This window comes from Kryptolebias marmoratus, linkage group LG3 (genome assembly GCF_001649575.2).
Source record: "Kryptolebias marmoratus isolate JLee-2015 linkage group LG3, ASM164957v2, whole genome shotgun sequence".
Classification (NCBI taxonomy): Eukaryota; Metazoa; Chordata; class Actinopteri; order Cyprinodontiformes; family Rivulidae; genus Kryptolebias; species Kryptolebias marmoratus.
The window spans coordinates 28358069-28382156 of record NC_051432.1 but is presented as its reverse complement, the minus strand read 5'-3'; the positions used below and the strand labels follow the sequence as shown (position 1 = coordinate 28382156).

The following is a 24088-nucleotide window of genomic DNA, read 5'->3' as shown; positions in this document are numbered from 1 at the left end:
CTGTTCGGCCCTGTTCGGCCCTGTTCGGATCTGTTCGGCCCTGTTCGGCCCTGTTCGGCCCTGTTCGGCTCTGTTCGGCTCTGTTCGGCTCTGTTCGGCTCTCGGCGGTGTAACTCGAGCTCCTGCCTGTTTGCAAACGGACCGGTCCGTTCTCCTGCTCCTTGTTTAGGTGAGCATTATGCTTGTGATCTCATCTCACGCTTCAAACGCAAACAGCTGGAGGGAGACGATGTAAAGAGGCAGAATGCATTAAACTTTCATGCTGGGCAGGTCTGGGATCAGTAAAGAGAGGCTCTGGACTCAGAGTGCCACCCAGAACACTGGGGGTCAGAGGTCAAATTACTCTGTGGTTACTGATTAATCAGATTGGAGCAGCTGAATCAACACAACCAAGATGGCTGCAGGTGCTGATAAAACCCGCTCTGATGTGTGTCGGTCTGCGGTTTCAGGTGGCGGCAGATGTTGGCAGCTGGATTCAGGGATGTACTGTCGCTGAGGTCCGGTGCTGATGGAGGATGAAGACCTGGAACGATGAAAGTTCTTCCTCACATGTGGTTCCACAGGTTTCTGAGCAGTTCGTCTATCTGAGGGGGGGTCAGGTGGGTCACAGGTCCAGGATGGAAACCCAGACCTCCTCCTCAGAGAAACTCTCCAGCTCCTTCTGAGGAACATCCTTACAAGGGTCAGGGTCTCAGCCCGGCAGAAAGGCATCAGATGTCTGAACCACCTCAGCTGACTCATTTCGATGAGGAGGAGCAGCAGCTCTGAACTTTACCTACACCTAATCTGAGACGGGTCACCCTCGTTAACGATGATCCAAACCTCCTGACCACAGGTGAGGGTCGGAGCGAAGATAAACCAGGAAGCACCGGAGCAACGCCCTGCTTACTGTGGGTGAGGCCCACATCTGTCTACGTGTAAAAACATGATCACACACAAACTCAGAAGGTCTTGGAGTATTTTTAACCACAGCTCTTTCCTCTCCAGTCCAACAGAAAACAATCAAATTAACACGGCAAATATTCTTGGTGTGGCAGTCGCTGAGAGTCATCCCCAACACAAGCTTCGAGCACAAACAGATCGTATGAAGTCTTTGTTTAAAACTTTGAATTCATCTGTGTCAGATTTATTTGTTTTGAGTCATCTACACGTGTTTCCATTAAAGAAACGGGCAAAAGAAACAAACGGCGCAGACAAAACACGACACAAACGAGCTTAAAGATCAGGTTCGTCGAAGAACCTCCGAATAAAAACATCTGCAGGCGACAGAACGAGCTGATCAGGTGTTGAGTCTTTACCAGGAAACAAGAAGACAATCTGGTCCCGTTTGTGTTTCCTTCCTCTGAAACAGACTGTGTGTGTGTGTGTGTGTGTGTGTGTGGAGGTGGACGGCTGTGTGAGGATCAGGACGAAATGTTCACACGCTCCTGCACACTAAGACAAACATCAGACTCAGTAATTAATGCCGAGCTGAGCAGCTTCAGCTTCATGACGAGAGGAAAAGGTTCGAGAGCAGCGACTCAACCGAAGACCTAAATATTTCAGGAACAGCGTCCGAGTGGGTGCTATTTTCAGAGCGGATTCATTATTTAACATTTTAGTATTTTTCTGCCAGAAACAAATGGAAACGCTTAAACGTTTCTCTTTATTTGTGTTTTGTGTTTTAGTTTTTTGTTTTGTTTTGAAATTTTGGGAAGTCAGTTCAGGGAAAACAGCAGCGAGATGAAAGTTTGAAAAGATTAAAGCGGATCAAAGGTTTGCAAAAAGAAATTCACCACATCTGTGAAAATATTCGGTTTTAGGAGGTTCTGCAGTAACTTTACAGCTGGAGAGTCTGAAGCAGCTCTGAGACGGACCGAGAACCGGTCCAGGAGGAACGCCCCGGACATCGAGACCAGCTCCCAACGGACGGATGGATGGATGGATGGATGGATGGATGGACAGACGGACAGATGGCCAGACAGATGGATGGACAGACGGATGGACAGATGGACAGACAGACAGACGGATGGATCTTTCAGATTATTTGTCCTCCCCGTCTCTACCTTCAGAAGACACATACAGTAATACGTCGCCTGAACGCTGAGTCACAAAGACAGAGCTCTGAGACTGGACGGACGTCCACCTTCCAGCAGGACAACCAGCCTGAACTCCACCAGTTTAAGGAGAACCAGTTACAGGTCCAGCTGAGAGTCTCTGGTTTGATTTACAGACTGTTCTGCAAGCGTCTCACTGTCTCAGAAACCCAACAGGAAGGACGCCCTCGACGCAGCGTCACGGATCGTTTGTGTAGGACCTCTTCCAGAAGCTCATCTTATTCTTCACACCACCCGAATCCTAAAAAAAACCCTCTAAATCCTCTCTGCTTCTCCCTCCATCTGTGCCCAGCGTCCCTGTCTTCTTCTATCCATCTGGTGTCAAAAAGCAAACCACACTGCGTCTCCGATGTCCAAAAACCGGTTCAGTGAAGACACCATGGAGCCTAAAACACACCTATCAGATTTATCTGTAAATACCAGCAGTTTCTTCACCTGCTGAATAAAGATTTCACACATTACTTCCAGATATTCAAAGTCAAAAAGCTTCCAGTGAGTGAGTTTAGTTCTGGACCAGGTGTTTCTTTCTCATCATGTCTGACATCAGCTGGAAGAGTTGACGTTGTGACCGTCAGCTGCTCGGCTCTCAGCCGGCAGCTGAAACCATGGTAACGTTTCCCGAAGGATGCTGCACACGTGTATTACTAGAAATAACTCAAATATACAACCGAGTCATGAAAAGAAAGTTTAAACAAAGGAACACGAGTTATTCTAACTTATTCTAACTCTTTTCTGTATTTTTCTTCCTTTGACAGTTTTGTGTTTTTTTTATTTCCAATCAGCTCCGACATTTTTAACACTTTCAGCAGCGAGTTGATGAAGGTCAAAGGTCATCTCCAAGCTATCTGGAGTCCATCAGAGACAAAGATTATTCACAAGAGGAGACATTTCAGACAGCTGCCAATCAAACCAGATTCACCCTGAAGGTCAGACCGTGCAACGAGCTCCATCTCAGACTCTACAGGCCTCAGTCAGCAGGTCAAAGGTCAAAGGTTAAAGCCTCTTCTCTCTAAAAACAACATGGCAGCTCGACTTGAAGGAACCAGAAGACTTCTGGAGCAGAACCAGAACCAGAGGACAGATGTTTACCCAGAATGCACTGCAGCTGTCAGCACGGCGGTGGAGGGCTGATGGTTTGGGCTGATTCTGGAGTCAGATGTGAGGCCATCTGTCCAGAACCAGAACCAGAACCTCAGAGAGCTGAAGCAACGCTGGAAAGAAGAGTGGGCCACAACTCCTCCACAACCATGAGAGANACAAACAGGAACCAATGAGCTGAAGCAACGCTGGAAAGAAGAGTGGGCCACAACTCCTCCACAACCAGGAACCCACTGAGAGTTCTGCTGCTGGAGGAGGTTCAGGAACTTTTTTAGGAACAGCTGATTTATCTCCTCAAAGATAAATTCACCATGAGAACGAAGCCAAATCACGAAAAGTAAGTTTAGTTTTTCCTCACAGGTTTATTTCCGGATCAAGCTGCTGATGGTGGCCCGCCCCATCCTCACACCTGAAAGCCTAAAAATGTTGCTGTGAGCAATTCTTACAATCAAACAAAAAAAAGTGCTTATTGTTGCCAAAAACGAGCTCAAGTCTTGCTTTTACTGATAAAAAGGTCTGTAAAATAAAAGCAGAGCATTGCTCCAGTTTGGTTCCTGGATGATAACCTGAAAACCTCAGCATATTTCAGAAAACCTGCATCGGGTCTGTGTCCGCGGGGTTCTGGTCCTGTTAATGATAATAATTTACATCCAGCCCTTCCTCTCCGGGGGCCTCGGCGAGCCTCCCTTCAGGCTGCGCTCAGGAAACGGAGCCGCAGAACCGGACAGAACCTGCAGGAAGCAGCAGATCCGGTTGAGACTGAGACCAGGACACGGGCCTGAGCAGACCCAGTCCCACAGCTGTCAGAACCCATGAATCTGACTGACAGAATCTGTACGACCCTAATATGAAAATACTAAAAATATGCAACGAATGCATTCTGGGAGCACAAAATATGATCTAAATAAGAACATGAGGCAGCAAAACATAACCCAGAGGTACCAAACAGTACTTACTGAGTAATATACAGAGTACCCAGTAAGTATTGTGTACATTACCCCATAAGTACCCTGAATGTTACCTATAAGTCCCAGGATGTGTTATGTTTCGATATCAAACGTTAAAATGTTTTTTATGAAGCTGCGACGGTGAACTAACGCTGCTCTGCTCACTTTTTCTGTCATTTCAACCACAAAACGTCCCTCTGATCGCTCCGTCCTGTCTCCTGAAGACGATCTGAGGACAGCTTGTCTCCTGAAGACGATCTGAGGACAGCTTGTCTCCTAAAGACAATCTGAGGACTTCTTGTCTCCTGAAGACGATCTGAGGACGTTCAGCAGCTGCTTTCACAGAACCAGACGATCAGTAAACAAATAAATATTCATCAAACAAACCTTCTATTGTTTGTTTGTTTGTTTGTTTTTCAGTAACTCTTTAACCATCTGTTTAATGTCCTGTGGTTCATCAGGGGGTGCTGCAGCACCCTCTGCACCCATACTGCCCGGGCGGTGCTCAGCCCTGACAGTGAAGCCCGCGGCGGGCCTTTTCCCGACATGCTCCATCGGCACCAGCTCGGATTCTGAGTGTTCTACCCTCCCGGTCCGGTTCGGGTCCGGTTCGGGTCCGATTCGGGCCTGCTGAGTCTGCCAACCACACCCCACCCTCCTGTCTCACCGAGGGGAGCAGAAACGGTGGAAGAGCCGCTCCGCCAGCCTCAAGAACCAGGTTCTGACGGACGGTTCCGATGCTGCTGTTGGTCTTTTTAACAACATAGAACCGGGTTTTTATTTTACACACACACACACACATGCTGGACCGAACCCCCCGGCAGCGGTGTCACACCCTGTCCTCAGCCCTGCACCTGTCTGACCCGCTTCCAGAACAACTTCACCACATCAGGTTCTGATTCCCTGAAGCAGCCCCGGTTCTGCTGAGCCCAGCAGCAGCAGCTCCGGTTCTGCTGCCGGCTCGGGGAGGTGCTGTGAGGTTCTTACTTCAGCATGGCCTGCTCCTTCTCCTCCTCCTCCTTCTGCCGAGCCATCACGGCCATGATGATCTCGCGCTCCTCCTCGGTCAGGTGGCTCAGGTCCGGCAGGCCCGGCATGGACGGCGGCGCGGCGGGCGGGCGCGGGCCGCCCTGGGGCCCGACCGAGGCGGACATCTTCTCGACCACCACCCCTCCTCCTCCTCCTCCTCCTCCTCCTCCGCGGCGTGTCGTTTCGGCTGACAGGTTTCCCGGCTGGAGCTCGGCTCACGACATGTTCGCCCGCCTCCTCCCGGACCTCCCCTCTCCTCACGGGGAGCCCATGTCCCCGCGGTTCGCTCGGCTCCGGTTCTGCTGGGTGGGTGTGGATGCGGTACCGGCGGAGCCCTCAGTGGGTTCGGGTGCAGCCCTCCTTCCTGTCGGGGTTTCTGCGGAGGAGCAGCTGGGAGCTCCTCACCATCATCATCATCATCATCATCATCACATGAAGGCTCGGAGCGTGACGCGCGCGCGCATCCTCGGAGCAGTCACACCTCCCTGTTCATAATTACACGAATCACGCACGGAGCCGCAGATCCCGCCTCCTCTCGCGATACTTCCGGTTTTATTGGCTCAATTAGAGCGAGTTAATGAGAGCAGCTCCGAGTTTATTATTCTCTTCACTGATCAAACATTTCAGGAGATTATTATATGACTTCTGATTTTAACTTTAAATGTTTTCCTAATAAAGAACATTAAGATCTTTTCAGTTCCTTTAAAACTGTTTAAAGTCTCTCGTGGTTCTCACTGGATTAATTTGGGTTCTTATTTGATATATTTACATTTTTGTGATATTTTTGCTTTGAGTTTAAGTTTATATGATGGTGGTTAAATCACTTTATTCCGTTTCTCTAAACTAAATGTTGGCTCCTCAGTCCCACCAGCTGTCAGGCTTATATCTGTTTTTAGTCAAAATAAAAGCCTGAAAACTTAAAGCTGTTCTCTAACAGTTAATATCTTACCTGCTGCAGATAGTTTTGTCCCTCCAAATGGATCTTAAAACATAGAAATTCTGTCTCATAAAGCTCCACAGAAATGTTTATTTTATTCTAGTCAGTTATTAACATAACCTTTGATGTTTTTTACGAGCTGAATCCGCTCAGATTAAACTGATTTAATTAACTAATTAAATTAAATAAACTCTACTGGTGTGGTCCAGTTCTTTCCTGTGGCGCCGCTGTCCTCCCTGTCCTCCCTGTCCTCCTGTTGGACCTTGAAAACATGGCAGCTTTAAGATATTAGTTCTTTACAGCTGTTCCACAAAACCACACTTTAAAAAACCTGAACTGTCCCTTTACTGAAATAATCTGATCTAAATGTTGAATCAAATAAAAAGTTTCTGCAGAAAACATCTGATCTGTTGTTTGTTTGTTTGTTTGTTTACAGCCGACCTCAGTGCTTCCTCCCAGGCTCCAACCAGCCGAACCGAACCGAACCGAACCTCGGATGACGTCATGCCGGGCGCGTGTCTGCGGCCGTCCAGCAGAGGGCGTCAACCCGGGACAGCTGCTGCTTCCGTCAGTTGACGTCACCGAGGAGGTGGCCGTACCGCGGTGACGTCACCTGCCCGTGCTGCAGGACTTTGTCATCATTTGGGTCGTGACTGGACCCAAAAGAACCGAGTCGTGTTGGACCAGCAGAAGAACATTTAATTATCAGATAAACATTTTATTTCTGAATTAATCTGACTTCAGTCATAATTCAATATCAGGTAAACAATAAGTGGAAAAATTTTATTTTTATTTTATTTCTTCCTGTTTGTGAAAATAAAAGCTTCATTTTTCATTTTTCCAGCAGATCATTCTGAAATAAATCTGAATCTAAAGAAATAAATGAGTTTTTTACTCAAACCTTCAATCATTTCAAACAAAAAGATTTTATTTTCCAAAGATTCCATATTTTAGTTTCATACAGAACTGATTTCTGTCATTTCCTTAAAAAAAAAAATTATATATATATATATATATATTTAAATGTTTGTCTAAAGATATGAAGAAAAAAGTAGAAATTAAAGTAGAAACGACAGGCTTACACAGATTTTATGGGAAAAAGTCATGAAGATTTCTGTGTAAATTCATGTAGCTTAGTGGTGCTTCCTTCTGAGCCACACCTTGGCTCATCACCAGATGGCATAGTTAACTGCTGCTGTGGCAAAGGTGTGGTGGAAATAAAGTGTCCGTACAAATACCGTCACAACCTTCAGGGATGTACAGAAGACAGTCAGTTTTGTTTGGACAAATCTTTCACTTTAAAAGAATCACATCCATACTACCATCAGACACAACCCCACATGTTTGTCTGTAATGTCAATTATTGCGATTTTATGTTATGGTCAAAGGAGCAGCTCATTCTGCAGCATGTCATCAACAACCAAGAATTTCTGCAAAAGATTCAAACCTTTTTTATCTCAAGTTTGTTGCCTGAACTGCTGACAAGAAGACACGATCCTGCCTTGGAGTCTCAGAGAGCCTGTAAAGCTTGTGAAAGGCCAGATTATGCGAAAATAATCAGCTGTGTTAAGTGCAACAGCTGCTTGAGAGCGGTGAGCTTGGTACATGGCGCCCTCTTGTGTCGAACTCCGGTACCGTCGCTGACTGGGCGAGTTTTCACTGCAGCTCCGAAGCGACGACACTGGCAGGGCTTCTTTGAGACTACAGAAACGAAACAAATGCTTCAGATACTCCACCGAGTGACAGGTGACATGTGCTTTAACAAAAAGTTACCCAGTGGCCGCCAGCCAACTCGGAGGTCCTTGACAAATAATCTTTATCTTGTCCACTCTAAACTGAAATTAAACACCAACAGGGCCGTATCCAGACTTTAAAACATCCTGAGGTCAACCAGTCATTCTCCCCCTGCACATCAGTTACAATGAAGACCCAAACTAAATTAAAATAGAAGCATTTATTTAAAACAAGTGACTTGAATGTGTATATGACATGTATTTGTGTGTGTTTGTAAATCCATGGGGATCAGCCTCATCTGAAGCAACAGAGGACTCATGGCACAACCATGATGACTCACTGAAATGACATGAATTAGTTTATATGAATGTTGATTCAAAACACAAGATTTTAGCAGAGATTTCACCTTTTTATCAAACACCAGTGAGGTGTTGTAGTTTTGGAGCTGGACCAGGATGCAAAAAAAGTNAGTGCTGAAGTGGCCCTTTATTGAGGTTTCAGGAATCAGATGAAGGTTTCACAGATCACACACTTGGTTTTAAATGTTCTGCAATCAGTGCAGAATAATCTGCTCCAGGTTTGAAGTGTCTAGGTGTTGTAGTTTTTTAACTCGAGGAGATTAAAGATGCTGAAGGGAGGGAAAAATTAGCTGGAATCGCCCTTTAGCCATTTTCTGAATCGGAAACCAACTTCAGCTTCGTGGAATTGAAGGAGAATATTTTCAGTGAGTTACCTCGGTTGTGTTTCACCGTAAGCATAGACATAAATACATACTCCCCTCGTTGACCTCCCACCTGTCAGACCGGCACCGGCCTCCTTCCGCCATCTGACCGGCGCCAGTCTGAGGTGAAATCTTCTACGTCACCAACCAAGGAGGTAACTCCGCCCACAATCAGCCCACAGAAACTCTTAAAAACAAGTCCCTAATGTTTGAAACCAGAGAAATGGACACTGGAGGGTTTATAAAGGTGTTTAACTAAAAGAAAAAGAAAAACATAAAAACTCCTTATTTTATTTCATTTCACCTTTAAATTGTGGCGCTGATCCAGTCAAAGGTCAAAGTTAAATGGTGGAAAAACTTCAGTGAAGAAATTCTAAAAACTATAAAACTAAGGTAGTGATGTTGGCAAATATATATATATATATACACACTGCTCAAAAAATAAAGGGAACACTTAAACAACACAATATAACTCAAACTTCTGTGAAAGCAAACTGTCCACTTAGGAAGCAGCACTGATTGGCAATCAATTTCACATTCTGTTGTGCAAATGGAATAGACAACAGGTGGAAATTATTGGCAATTAGCAAGACACTCAATAAAGGAGTGGATCTGCAGATGGGATTACAGACCACTTTTCTGTACGTATGCTTTCTGGCTGATGTTTTGGTCTCTTTGAATGTTGGTGGTGCTTTCACACTCGTGGTAGCCTGAGACGGACTCTACAACCCACACAAGTGGCTCAGGTAGTGCAGCTCATCCAGGATGGCACATCAATGTGAGCTGTGGCAAGGTTTGCTGTGTCTGTCAGCATAGTGTCCAGAGGCTGGAGGAGTTACCAGGAGACGTGGAGGAGGCCGTAGGAGGGCAACAACCCAGCAGCAGGACCGCTTCCTCCGCCTTTGTGTAAGGAGGAACCGGAGGAGCACTGCCGGAGCCCTGCAAAATGACCTCCAGCAGGCCACAAATGTGCATGTGTCTGCACAAACAGTTAGAAACTGACTCCATGAGGATGGTTTGAGGGCCTGACGTCCACAGATGGGGGTTGTGCTCACAGCCCAACACCGTGCAGGACGCTTGGCATTTGTCGGAGAACACCAGGATTGGCAAATTCACCACTGGTGCCCTGAGCTCTTCACTGATGAAAGCAGGTTCACACTGAGCACATGTGACAGAGTCTGGAGATGTCGTGGAGAGCCGTCTGCTGCCTGCAACATCCTTCAGCATGACTGGTTTGGCAGTGGGTCAGGAATGGTGTGGGGTGGCATTTCTTTGGAGGGCACAGCCCTCCATGTGCTCGCCAGAGTTAGCATGACCCCATGTGAGATCATATGCTGGTGCGGTTGGCCCTGGGTTCCTCCTCATGCAGGACAATACTAGACCTCCTGTGGCTGGAGTGTCAGCAGTTCCTGCAGATGAAGACATTGAAGCTATGGACTGGCTCGCTCGTTCCCCAGACCTGAATTCGATTGAGCACATCTGGGACATCATGTCTCGCTCCATCCACCAACGTCACGTTGCACCACAGACTGTCCAGGAGTTGGTGGATGCTTTAGTCCAGGTCTGGGAGGAGATCCCACAGGAGACCATCTGCCACCTCATCAGGAGCATGCCCAGGTGTTGTAGGGAGGTCATACAGGCACATGGAGGACACACACAATACTGAGCCTCATTTTGACGTGTTTTAAGGACATTACATCAAAGTTGGATCAGCCTGTAGTCTGTTTTTCCACCTTAATTTTGTGCGTGACTCCAAATCCAGGCCTCCATTAGTTCATAAATTTGATTTCCATTGATGGTTTTTGTGATTTTGTTGTCAGCACATTCAACTTTGCACAGAACAAAGTATTCAATGAGAATATTTCCTTCATTTGGATCTAGGATGTGTTATTTCAGTGTTCCCTTTATTTTTTTGAAGTGTGTGAACTGAAAAAAGTTAATAGAAATAAACTTCAACATTTAAAATATGAATATACTTTATTTAAAAGGTTAATTTGCAGCTACAAAAATGAATATACAATGCGATAATATAAAGACTTGTTACTTTAAAAGGTTTTTTTACATGTACTTTATTATAAAGTATCATTAAGACAGAAATGGTGTCAGTAAGAGTAAAAAAGTGCATAAAAATTTGAATTCCTAAATCTTGATTGTAAAAAGCAGCTATAATCTGAACAGAGATGGTTTTAACTGATGTCCAGTTATTCAGAGTGTTGAAGATCCAACCTCCAAACACACAATCACGCCAGGACATCAAGACAAATGCTGGTTTTAGGACCACAGTGAATGCAGCTAAAGTGGAATGAAACATTAAATTATAAAAGTGTCCCACACACTGACAGAATGAGGATTTTTTTAAAGCTGGCTTTCAGCATTAATGTGGCACATTGGACAGATCCTCTCTACCCCATTGTCAGGTGTGGTGGAGAAGGAGGCAAACCCAGTGTGCAGACTCATCTTCAGAAAATGATGAACAGACGTGAGCGGAACCAGACAGCAGGGGAGACAGACAAACAAACCGGTGAGAGTGGAGGAGATCACCAGGTTTTAAAGGCAGAGGGTCATTAGGTGAAGTTGGCACAGGTGAGTGATAACGAGGAGCAGGTGGAGATGGGTGAGGCAGGAAAACAAGAGACTGAGGAGAAGAGAGTCAGGCCCGGTCCCAATCCTCGCCCTCCAGCCTACGCCCGTCTATGAAGCGTGTTGTCAGTCGAAGCACACAGAAGGGTTCATGTGTGCAGGTTACAGGCAGACGTTGGAGAACTGGGACAGTACGGGTTACGTCATCAACTTGTGCCTCTGTTTTGGTATTTTAAAAAGGTGCCAGTACAATTTAAAAAGTACAGTTTAGGTATTTTTGCAGGAGATATTTGGCTGTTCTGATGTTTTGTTCTGACTTGTTGATTGTATTCACACCTGTACAGCAGAGTGAAACAAGAATTATTTCAATACTTTACATTTAAAAACTGCTTTTTTTGTAACAGACGCAGCTTTCTCTGTCACCACCGCCATATTTCTGCTGTTTAATTCAAAACTCTTTCATTGTCAATAAAGATAAAGAGCACTCTGGAGAATTGGGACGCACTCAACCCCTTCAGCATGAGCGCACATTTGAAGGACACGAGGGTGGGAGTGCGAGTATTGGGACTGGGCCAATGACAGGGGACACCAACTGACAAAGCTAAATACAGAAACCAAATACCAGAATTAAAGAAACAAACACAATACAAAAAACCCAAAACCCTCAGATCCTTGTCTCGTTCCTGGTCTCTGTCTCAGGGAGCGGTCCATTAGCTGTCCTGTTCTCAGCTCCTCACACCACTCCGTTGTCCTCATTCTGAAACACCAGAAGCACATTAATCCAGTCACTGTTTGTCCACACACAGTATATTTTATCTGTGGATCAAATATTAAAGTGTGTGTTTGAGCTGAATTGGTGTCTGAGTAGCTCCTGCTTGCAGTGTGATCATTAAAGCTGCAGGCAATGGTCTGACAACAATAACACAAACTTCTAACATGGCCTGAAAACAGCTGAGTCAGATCCTCTCAGTCTGATGATCCATCAAAGACAAAATGTACAGAAGTTCTCAATACCAGCTGAGTAAAGATTTTCAGGGAGTGAAAAGATTCAACACATGTACTGATTTTATGTTACCACACCACAAACTCTTCAAACACTTACTGGTTGGGCTCTTTGACACTTGATGATGAGTCCAATGAAGATTCCAATGACAGCGGGTCCAATTAAAATGAAGATGATGGTTACAGGAGCTCCCGATGGTCCTGATTGGTCATCTGTCCAACAGGAGACACAAAGACGTGACTGTGGGCAGGGTTAGGCTTCATGACAACAAACAGCTGAATTCCCTTGATTTAAACTTGTTTGGATTTATAAAAGGAGCTCCTCCTGTGGACTCCTGCAGCCCAAGTGTCAGAAGGAAAGCTCTCGCAGTTCTTTCTTACCCACTGCTGTCAGACTCTACAATGCTGCCCTCGAATCTGTTTTTAGTTCTAAAAGAAAACTGAAGGAAACTGACTGAAACTTACCACCAGGGGTTGGTGTGGGGGGTATTGTGGGGAGTGCTGGGCAGTCTGTAACAGAGAACGGATCAGGGTTAGTTACCAGAAGAACTCCAATGTGCTAAAATGTATTTATGTGATCCTCTTGATCAGATATCAGTGAGGAGACGTTGCTCAGATCTTCTTACTGCTCTTTTTTAGCTCGAAGGAAACTCCATCTCCTTCCAACCTCAGGTCTGCTTCCTCCGTCAGGTCAGGACCCGCCACGTAGACAGACTTCTTAGTTGAGCAGACATCATATTTGGAGGCAGAGGAAAATGAGGATGAACAGAGAGGCAGAGTCGTCAGATTCTTTCTGGTCCAGAGGTGACCCTCAGTCTCTGTAATGTTGATGAGCTGGGTGGCATTCTGAGCCCCTGGATCATCAGACCTGTAGCAGCTAACATTCATCTGCAGAGAGAAAAGAGCCCAGAGATTTTATTCTGATGAGATTCATGAAGGACAAACTGAATTACAATAAATCTGAACTCTGCCAATCTGGAGATCATATTTCAGATATAAGGAACAGAGATAAAACTTTTTACAGAAAGCAACAAAGAACCAACACTTCTCTGTGCAATCAGTTGTGGACCAGTACTCACCGTGCTGTTCACCTTTACGGCAAAACTAAGCACCGCAAAAATGCTTAAACAATTTTTCCAGAACGGCATTTTATGTTTCTGTAGGGACAAAAAGGTAAAGTGTGAAATAAGAACTGATTATCACATTTAAATCCCTCTGTTCCGTCATGTGACGACACTAAAACAATAAAATTCATCTCAGTCAGATTTAATCTTCACAGGAATACAATCTGAATTATTTGTTAGTCATTAACTGATGTTTTTTGACTGAATTTTGTGTTGGCTGATGTTTATTAGCTGTGGCGGCCATCTTGAATTGGGTTGTCTCCAAGTCCTACTTTCTGAGTTTCATTAAAATCAGTTTAATTAACTGTTTGATTCTTTTTCCGTCCTTATCCAAACCTGAAAAAGAAAAAGTGAAATTCTCACTGTTGCCACCAAGGGAGATAATGTTTTTGCCCTCTTCTGTGGCTGCATGTTGGCTGTAGAGTTAGCAAAATATCTCACAATCAACTGGATAGACTATAAGGACACTTTCAGGAAATAATCACTGGATGTACCTCTGTGATTGAAGATGGCTGCCACAGCCAAGTGATCTGAGGAAACAAAAATGCCTGCAACTCAGTCAGTTTCAGATACTGAGCTAAAATTCAGTGTGGTAGTAATATGGATTCATTCAAGGCTTTTAATTTAATCTAAGCTTTGATTAAAGACCCAGACCTTAAATCTACAGTAAATTTAGTTAATAAAGTTTGTAGGGTAAGGATAGTGTACTACTAAGGGGTTCTTCACCTAGATAAAGCACTTATTAGTATGACATGAACTAATTATATCTACAATGCACAAACACAGATTTAAATCTTATACAAAAACACAAACATGATTTTATTTATGTTCAACAAACAGGACAGGTTAACACCATCCTATATGTTCAACTCATGTTTAACCCGAGTTATAATCATCTCTAAATGCAAAAGATGGTGTTTAATTTAGCGCATAAAGTTAAATGGTATTCAAGCTTTGCATCTGGAGTTTATTATTTGTCAAAGTATTACCATAGCTTTAGCTAGCTCAGGGGTGGCTAATCCTGGTCCTCAGAGCCACCATCCTGCATGCTTTACTTGTTTCTCTGCTCAAACACACCTGATTTGACTCAATGGGTGATTAACAGGCTTCTGTAGGACATGAAGAGGTGATTTAACCTCTGAATCAGGTGTGTTGGAGCAGAGAAACAAGGAAAACATGCAGGATGGTGGCTCTGAGCTAGCTACATCCTCTCTGTAAAAAGAGTCGCGCGAGCGTCAGATCAGCGATCGAGTCCACCAAAACCAACTACCGAGTTTAATAAGGGAAGTAAAAAGTTAATTTAAAGTTGAGTTAATTTATTTACCCAATAAATTCCCAGCAGGGACGAGCTCAAATCGTGTCAGTGGCAGCTGTAGCGGACTTCCGACAGCTTTTTATTCCGGGTTACGTCGTGTTACCTAATACGTCTATTTCGGCTCGTCTGCAGGTAACGAGCTCCAAAGGTTCTGCTCCGGGCCTGTAACAGTCGTGACGTAACACCGGTGTTATAGAATACCTGGTTGAAATATGAGCACCGCAGATCTAAAGCATAGGTGGCTGTGTTTATGCCTGATGAAAATGTTGCTAACGTAACAAAACTGTTCGCAAAAAGTTAATCAGACATCATATCTGGCGAATAAATTTCTGTTTTCGCGGGCTACAATGACGTGGCAAAGAATTGATATTCACAGAAAAGCATTCAGAGCAAAGAATCTTGCACAAAGAACAGTCGTTCACACGACCAGATTGACTTGTGACACATCTCCCTCATATATAAGCATACAAGAATCAAACTGCTGGCATGCAGCTATAGCAGTAATGTTTACTGAAAGTGGATATTCTCTGAATATATACTTCTGAATTTAAAAAAAATTGAGTGTCATTTCTCTTGCTTACCATAAGTTGTAAAGCAAAACAGACGTCTTTTAGCAACAAGTCCTCCCATTTTGTGATTTTCTGAATGTAAATATAAATCCATGTAATATTGAAGACGTACCGTTTTTTTAAGGATCTTGTTAAGAACACCTGTGGACTACAGATTGCATTAGTTTCTTTTTTTTCTGCGCACGTTACGTCTTTAACCCCTCGTTGGCCGTGGCAGATGGGTGCTGCCTCTGAGCCAGGTTCAGCTGGAGGTTTCTTCCTGTTAAAAGGGAGTTTTTTCCCAACTGTCATTACTGTAAGTCAATGACTCTATGCATTTTGTTTTGTTGTGAATTGGTGCTATATCAATAAAAAAATCTGAATTAATTTGAGTTGGCTGTGTCTACGTCTAAGGAAAGGCATTCAACGGGTGTATTATTGCACAGCATTGATGGCTAATGTGACTTTACACTAACAAAAATAAAAGTCGTTGGCACTGTGAAAGCCCCTGACAATGTGGCTTCTTGTGTTTTTTCAAATTTGTCCAAAGAAAGATTCAGAAGATAGAGTTCCTGTTTAAATATAGATGATAACGGCTTAGACTTTCCATATATGCATTTATGTACATAGAATTTTAAAATTATAATAATGTTATTAATAAGATATTCAATCCTTTTATTATCAGATATAAATCCATATAAAACTGTTTGTGATGAGAAAGGGACTATGTTTATGGATTTACTGGTCAGGAAGTTGTGCAGAGATTCCCATAACTTTTTGATAGATTGACAGAAAAAGAAAAGGTGTTCTGTTGTTCTGAGTTCATTACAAATATAGCAGTTATCACAATTTATTTTAAATGTATGTCTTATAAACTCGTTTGACAAGTAGATATCATGTAGAGGTAGCAACCATGGTGCTATTGTTGCTAACGATGCTAATGGTTTTGTTACCTCTTTTTGTTAACTTAGAAATTCCTTATACAAGTCTTATAGTTTGTGTTCCTGTCAGGATGATCTTAGTGTTAAATTAAATGTATTTTCCATCTCTATCCGATCATGCCAAATTTATTTAGTTTGTTCAAACTTTTTGGTTCATTTTGCTCAGACAGAAAAAAAAAACTAAAAGATAAACTATTAATCTAATCCAAGTTAAAGCAAATCTTTAAACTTACCTTACAATTACCTTGACAGTTTGACGGTACGAACAGGTATGAAAGGTCTTGTTGGAATTGTAGAAATCCACAAAAGCGAGGGATGACGTCACATACACATTTGGTTGTCCGCTGCCATGTTGTAACAACGTTTCACCTTCTAAATTCACAATAATAATGTCGAGAATCACCTAGAAACACCTACATGGAGTCTACACTCCTCGAACTTAATCGAAAACTCGAAGTTTTCCCAAAAAATAAATTTAAAAAAACCGACCAAAAGTCGAAGTAAAACAAACAGGAACACAAACGGGAGCGGCCTGGTTTTTCCTCTTCGTTTCAACATCTTTACAGGCAATAATCCACCAAAAACTGTCCCAGAGCGGCACCAGAGGCGGACAGGATTAAAAGAAAACATGTTTTATCAAAAGTATTTCGAATCCACAACCTCTGTTTAAAGTTCAAAAAAAAATTCAAGAGTAGAAAACGCTGCTCCTCCACAGTGGTGCTCTTTCGAATGTGATCAGCAGCGAAATGAAGTGCGCATGCGCAGCACAAACAACGCGCTTTATATAACCGTTTGTCTGCAGACCAGCGTTCCCAAAGAAAGGCGTATCTCAAGAACTACATCTGATTGGACGAAACAAATAAGGCGTTACTAAAGAACTACACCTGATTGGACAAACAAAAAACAAGGCGTTACTAAGGAACTGCATCTGATTGGTCCATGGTATCAGAATACAAGCGTAGATATGGCAGGCACAATGACTTATATGGTTAGGGTTAGGGTTAGGGTTGGCGTCGTCTCTGTCTTCTTCTTCCGCCTCTCTTAACACAGAAACCTACGGTTACATTACAAAATAACAGCAATACAAATGGTTAGTGGGGAGGGCTAAATGTTTGTTTTTTAATACCTAGCCATTACATTAAAAACAAAATCCATTTTGGTTGTTGAATAATGTGAGAAATGTATTGGGGAGTGAGGGTGGGCATCACAGTAGAAAAACTAGACTACTAACCCTGCATCCGTGGCACAAAAATGGGTGCAGTACCCCGAAAGCAATGGTTTCACTGTAGAAGCCCCTCAGCTGTCCTCTTTTGCTGCTGCCCCATAAGAACCTGCACCAGTCTTTAAATTCCACAGCGTTCTATGCTGAGCCTGAAATTCTTCGGAATATTTCCTCCAGTCAACAACACCTGCAGTTGTAACAAAAATAAGATTAGATCACCAAGTACAACATTTTACAAAATAGCAGTTCTATAAGGCCTGGAGTGTTTTCCTTCCCCAATCTATTCAAAATGAATAGCAAAAGTTAATTTGGATTGTTTGTTTTTCTAAAGAAAAAAAAGAATTACAGTCCAATACACAATTTTCTACTGTTTTATAACATTCTAACTAAATTATAGCAATGATTACTTATTATATATTATTTCAACAGAGGATATGACTCAGTTATCATCAGTTTCCAACTGTCACCCCCTTATATTCTCCTACTGGGAAAATATTTTTTAACCCTCTTCTTCGCAAAAATAATAAGTCAATAAGATCCCTGTTTCAGAAGGAGATGACTTCTATTCCTGCTGTTGTAGCATTTAGGAATCGCTTTCAAGTTAATATATCTTGGAAATTTAACTGGTTGCTCCCAAATCACTTTCTTCTCACTAACAAGGTAAAAGAAGTGTCCTTCAAACTCATTCACAGGATCTACCCGGCTAAAGACCACCTAAGGAAGTTCAACTCTAACATTACTGTAAACTGTACTTTTTGTGACCTCTGCCCTGAGTCCATCACTTATTTGTTTTGGATGTGCCCTCATTCTAAAGACTTCTAGCAACTTTTTTAACTATGTTGAATCAAAAATATCAGCAAATTTTTAGTTGTGTTGGGAACATGTCCTGTTTGGTTTTTAACAATGTGGCAAAATGAATCCGAAGGTTTTCTTTTTCTATTCTAGAATTGTGCCGCTCAAGGTGGCTGCATGTTGGAGTAGCTCTGTTACTCATTCTGAGATATTCCTTTTGAAATTTTTAATTCCTCCTTTTTCTACTTGTAAATCACTTTTTTTGGATGATTATTTCCTTTGGTGTCAGATGCTGTGCAGCTGGAAGGATTTTTACTGAAACCTTTTAACTTTTGGACTTTTTGTTATGATGCGTAACCATAACAACAAGGTGGCTTTTTTTTTCTTTTCCACAATCAGGAGGAGTTAATTAACATCTTTACTCTTCAGTGTTAAACGTGAAGAACCCTGAAGTCCAGTCATGGCCAGAACCAAGCAGACCGCCCATAAATCCACCGGAGGTAAAGCTCCCAGGAAGCAGCTCGCCACCGAAGCTGCCTGCAGGAACACGCCGGCCACTGGTGGACTGAAGAAGCAGGCCCGGTACCGTGGCTCTCAGGGAGATCCACCACTATCAGAAGTCCATCAAGCTGCTCATCTGGAAGTTGCCCTCCCAGCGCCTGGTCTGGAAGATCACCCAGGTCTTCAAGACCGACCTGTTTCCAGAGCTCGGCCATCATGGTTCTGCAGCGAGGCTCACCTGGTGGGACTCTTTGAGGACACCAGGACAGAGGACACATCGGGACAGACCACTACAAGAGACCCTTCCTGCCCACAGTCATCAACTCTTTAACGAAACCAGGATTATGAGCTACAACAACATTTAATTTCCTTTTGGGATAAATAAAGAATTTTTGAATTTGAATTGAGTTGAATTCTTTATCAATGTATTAATTATTAAAGCTAAATTTCACATCCACAAATGCAACTTTTTGAAAAGAAAACCAAATTTCTCTGATTTTTTGATCGAATTTAGGCAATACTTGCTTACAATTAAAACTTCAACTAATCAAAAAGCGAAAACGACAATACAGGCTTGTTCCCAACCTGGGATTGTGGACGAATTGCTGTCTTAAATCTGTCACAGTTGTCACAATAGTTTTCTTTTTCCTAGAATATTGTGACTGTCATTCTCTTATCTTTGTTATTCCTATCCTTATGCTCCACTTGGCTAAATTTCTTTGACATTATGTACATATGTATGTGTTGTTCTGCTCTATTGCAAATAAAATTCTCTAAATTAAAAAAAAACCCTGTTCTGACATTTTCTCAGCCAATCAGATTAGAGGCTGATATTCAAGTACAGACAAGTACGCATATTGAGAAACAGCCAGAAAAAAATCAATGAGTGAGAGAGAAGTTTGGTGCACGAGGAGGAAATCTAAGCGCAAACACAAAGATTTGAGAGAGAAAAGAGAATATTTGAAAAAGAGCAGAGGATTTGAGTGCAAGCCTTAAAAGTTTTGAAAGCAAGAAAATGAAACCATGCTTGCAAATCGAATATTTGTGCTCTTGATTTATGGCAGGATAATTCCCCCATGTTACAACAGCTTCCTGTTTCCTTCAAGGTGGATTTTAAAAATCTTTTTTTTTTGTTTGTTTATTTAAAAAAGTTTTCTTTAGTTTAATTAATTAAATATAATTAAGGAAAAGAAAGAAATGAGCTCATAATTATGGAGGGAAAACGTGAAGAACGATTTTAACAAAAATACAATAAATTTAATTAATAAAAGGAAATAAAGAGTTCAGTTTCAGAAAGAAGCTGAGCTTGATGTAAACACTGACATCTAGTGGACAAATAAAGAAACTGCACTTTAAATTAAAATAAGATAAATAAAATAAAATGTAACTTTTTGGTTCCCAGCAGAGAAGATGCTGAGGCAGCAACAAAACAGACAAGAAAACAAGAAAAATATTCAGTAAATAAAGTCAATGAAGCCAAAAGACACAAGAAAAGAAGAGTTTAAAAAATAAAGTAAATCTGTGTAAACAGTGTTTTAATCAGGAAATTACGGTGGCCCTGAAGTGCAAACCACAACAACATTAACGAAGCACACAAACAAAAAAACAAACGCAATAACATTAACAAACCGGAAGAGGTAGGTCCCAGTGGGATTTATTTTTGGTTCAATGTTCATTAATAACTGACTTGTATTGACTTTTTTCCTTTAAAAAAAAACAACAACAAAAACGCAACAACTTTAACAAACCGGAAGAGGTAGGTCCCACTGGGAGACATGAGAAATCGCTGATTGGACGACACCAGTTTTGAACCGGAAGTTTTTCTGGTTTTAGCGCGTTTGTTGAAAATATGAATGTTATCGGTAATCATTTCTTGAAGCCTCTTGTCACAATTACTGCAAAAGTCCGGTGACTGCTCAACCAGCTCTTTCAGTTTGGGCAATACATGGTGCTGTGACTGTCTTCCCGCCCCCCGAAACGTTGAAAGAGCAAAAGCCCGAACTTCCGGTTCAAAAGTGGTGTTGTCCAATCAGCGATTTATCATGTCTCCCACTGGGACCTACCTTTTCCGGTTTGTTAAAGTTGAGGGTTTTTTTTAAGGAAAAAAGTCAATACAAGTCAGTTATTAATGAACATTGAACCAAAAATAAAGAAAATAATAATATCAANNNNGGGGGGCGGGGGGCATTCAATCATATAAATACATTAAAAGAGGAACAAAGATTAACAGTTTTAATAGCTTTCTTGTTGTAGGAATCAAGGATGCTTACTGTTAAGATTCTTTTTGATATGCCAGAAAGGAGGGAATAGTATGTGAAAATTTAGATCTATGTATGTGGTATTTACCTAAGATTATTATTAGGTTAATAATATAAAGTTCCTTCTGTTTTTTGTCATTTCTGTCATGGACTCCAAACAGTACATTATCCCATCTTAACTGGAAACCACAGTTAACCTTCCTTTGGATATACCGAGTTACTTCTTCCCAGAAGGTGGCAGTAGAGATGCAGTTCCAGAACAGGTGTTTCACAGTTTCAGGTTCAGAATCACACAGATTAAGTTTAAGCTGTAAAAAGTCAAACACAGCTGCATTTAACGAGAATATAATGTGACATTTTATCCACAGGTTGTTGTTCTGACTGACAGCTCATTAAAACTAACAGATTTAAAACATTAAACCAGAGAAACTCACAACATCTGCTCAGATTCATAAAATCCAAACAAAATTAACTTTTTTATTAGGAAAGATTCCAGTAAACAGTTTCAGATACACCAAATAAATTAGTTTTAACATTTAATGTTGTGATTAAAAGTAAGAACATTTGATTTATCGTTTATATTTAATTATAGTCTGTTTTCACAGATCTTCTCTCATCATAAATCAGAACAAATAACGAGTAAAATAAAAGAATTATAAACATAAAGGCCTTTTTCTGATTTATCTTTCCTCAGGTGGTGATTTCTGCGTCGGACTCCTCAGTCAGAACCGTTTCACCTGCCGAGGACAGAAGAACAGATCAGGGTTTAGGGCTCCAAACGGGACCGGGTCCAAACAGGACCAGGTTTAGAGCTCCAACATTTTAAAGTATTTAAATAACTCACATCTGATGCTGGAATTACAGACATCATAGCTCGGTTCAGCTCTGAAACTGTTTGAAGTTCATATTTTTCCTGGTGATCAGCTCGACCTCCTGCTTCAGGCACACCTCCCTCAGCTCCAGGTCAAACACAGCCGCGGTCATTTCCTCCAGAACCGGACGCAGACCCATGATGTCCGCCTCCACCGCCCGGCGCTCGGCCTCCTCGTTATCACATCTGTGAGGAGAAAGTCTCAGTCTGATCTGAACAGAACATGTTGATCCTCTGGAATAAAAACTTAAACTTACTTCACCCTGAAGTCTTCTCCTGCCAGTCTGACGTTATCGATCTGCAACCGGAGCCTCTCGTTGTCCAGAACAGCTTCGTTGATCTGATCTCTTCTTCTCGCGCCGCTCCTGGATCTGATGCTTCAGCGTCACGATGGCGGCGTACAGAGAGCACATCCTCACCAGGTGAAAGCTCAGGCGACGTTCAGCATCCTCCATGATGAAACCTGTCTGCAGCGGCGAGCGGGAGCCTGGAGGAGGGACCTTATATGCACCTGCTGCAGGGGGCGGAGCCTGACAGGTGGAGCTGAGGAATTCCACAAAGAAAAGTGGGCTAAATCTGCCCTAAAAGAGAGGTTCAAGTGCAGCCAGAGGCCAGGGGCAGAAGATGATGGGATGTCGGGGAGGATCCTGAAGGATTCACACCAGAAACACCTTCAGGAGCTCAAACATCTCAAACATCTCCCACCCTCTGAGACAGACCTTCTCTGCCTTTCATGCAGGAACCTGCTGAGTTTAGACCCAACTGAAAACAACTTCCTTCAAACATCATGATGAGTTCATCCAGAGATCGACCCGATGCTGAAAACCTGAAAAACAAAAAAGAACGGATCATCGGCTGCTGTCAGACAGAATTAGATTAACTTCTTCTGCTTCTCTGAAGAACTTTGAAGAATGAAGTTCATCAGGAACTCATTTTTCTTCTGTTTCACTTTTTCTTCTGCTGCAGAATGGAATGAGGTTCTGGTTTTTGTATGAGCCTCAGCATCACGCTCAGGTGTGCTGATCTTCCTGCAGAAGCTGTGAGACGGACAGGTGGATGTTTGCTGCCCAAAGCTGCCGCCACGATCAAACAGGAAGTCCTAAAAGAAAACATGTTGCACATTCCCACACGAACAGAAACACGACTTTATTTAACAATCTGATGGATGTGGGGACAAACAAAGTTTTAAATCTCCTTCCTGTCGCCTTCGTTGCAGTTTGTAACATCAGACTAAGTTCAGATTTTAGTTTCACAGAGAGGTCAGGCTCTGAACTTGTCTCTTTGCCGTTTAATCTCTCCTCACCTGAGCAGGTAGCAGAGGAGATAACCAGCAGGACGTCTCACACAACATCAGCAGGTCCCCAACCTTTCAAAAAGCTTTTCAATGACAAAACCTGATTTAAAGGAACATTTTAATATTAATTTACAAACTTGGATTGGTGCTACATCCTCAGCTTCGAGCTAATAAACATAAAAAAGACAATTTCATGAACAATACAAAGTCATGTTAACTGTTTCAAACTGTTAGAAACTACATACAGACTGTGTTGTCCTTAAGACATTTCTATGGATGGGCAAGTTTGTGGGGTTGGATGAATAATTCTAAAAATATGTTGGTGTAATTAAAAATGATTGTGAGTTGTTTAGACAAACAATTCATGCTTTATATAAGTTTTTATAAAAAATACATTATCGGTAAATTCTACTTCCGGTTCCGGCTACGTACTTCCGGTATTCCGTTTTTTGCTTCGAAAATAGGTTCACATGCAAGAGGCAGCATGGAAATATTATCAGATGCCATCCACTCTGGATTGTCATGCAGGAACGCCGTAAGTTACATCATATGGCAGATTATACTGTTTAGTTGGATATTATTGTTGATTATCCTGTAATGTTATTTTAGCGAACTTGAATCATTTAATTTGGGTATATATGTCTCTACATGTTGAGATAGAGCGTATTTTTGTCATTTCAGTTTTCACCACATGTTCATGAAGACAATTAAACAAGCTGGAACAAAACCCTAGGGTCTTCATTTGTGGTTTAACTCGGTGTCACCAACAGCTACGTTGAAAACACTATAGGTACTAAGTTACTTAGTGACCTAAAAGTTATAGCCATTATACAGCAGAGCAAAGGTTTTAAACACATTATGTTGATCAGAATATTACAAATATATACTTAGGTTGCTAAATATAACACTTGCTACCAAAAAACAACAACAACAAAAATATAAAATGAAACAGTCGACGTTCAGAGGTTTACATTAATTGAATTAGTGTGATATACAGAATAAAAACATAGATCTATGTTCTTTTAGAATACAAGAAACATTGTTTCTTCCTATATATATATATATATATATATATATA

The 24088-nt window shown here is 42.2% G+C and overlaps 1 protein-coding gene and 1 long non-coding RNA gene across 11 annotated transcripts in view; both read right to left on the bottom strand.

Moving 5' to 3' along the window:
* The window catches only part of rims1b (regulating synaptic membrane exocytosis 1b), a 55385-nt gene extending 49814 nt beyond the window's left edge, over positions 1-5571 (bottom strand). For all 10 annotated transcript variants that reach the window (XM_037974868.1, XM_037974873.1, XM_037974871.1 and 7 more), the window contains exon 1: positions 5129-5571. In XM_037974868.1, coding sequence (XP_037830796.1) covers positions 5129-5295 — 167 coding nt within the window. In that variant the 5' untranslated portion in view covers positions 5296-5571. The remainder of the gene's footprint in view (positions 1-5128) is intronic.
* A 15843-nt stretch (positions 5572-21414) lies between these two features.
* On the bottom strand, positions 21415-22201 carry LOC112449813. Its single transcript, XR_003038353.2, has 3 exons — positions 21974-22201; positions 21690-21902; positions 21415-21582 (listed from the first exon to the last, which is right to left on the bottom strand). It is a non-coding gene; the product is annotated as an uncharacterized LOC112449813 (long non-coding RNA).
* Between the last annotated feature and the right edge of the window lie 1887 nt (positions 22202-24088).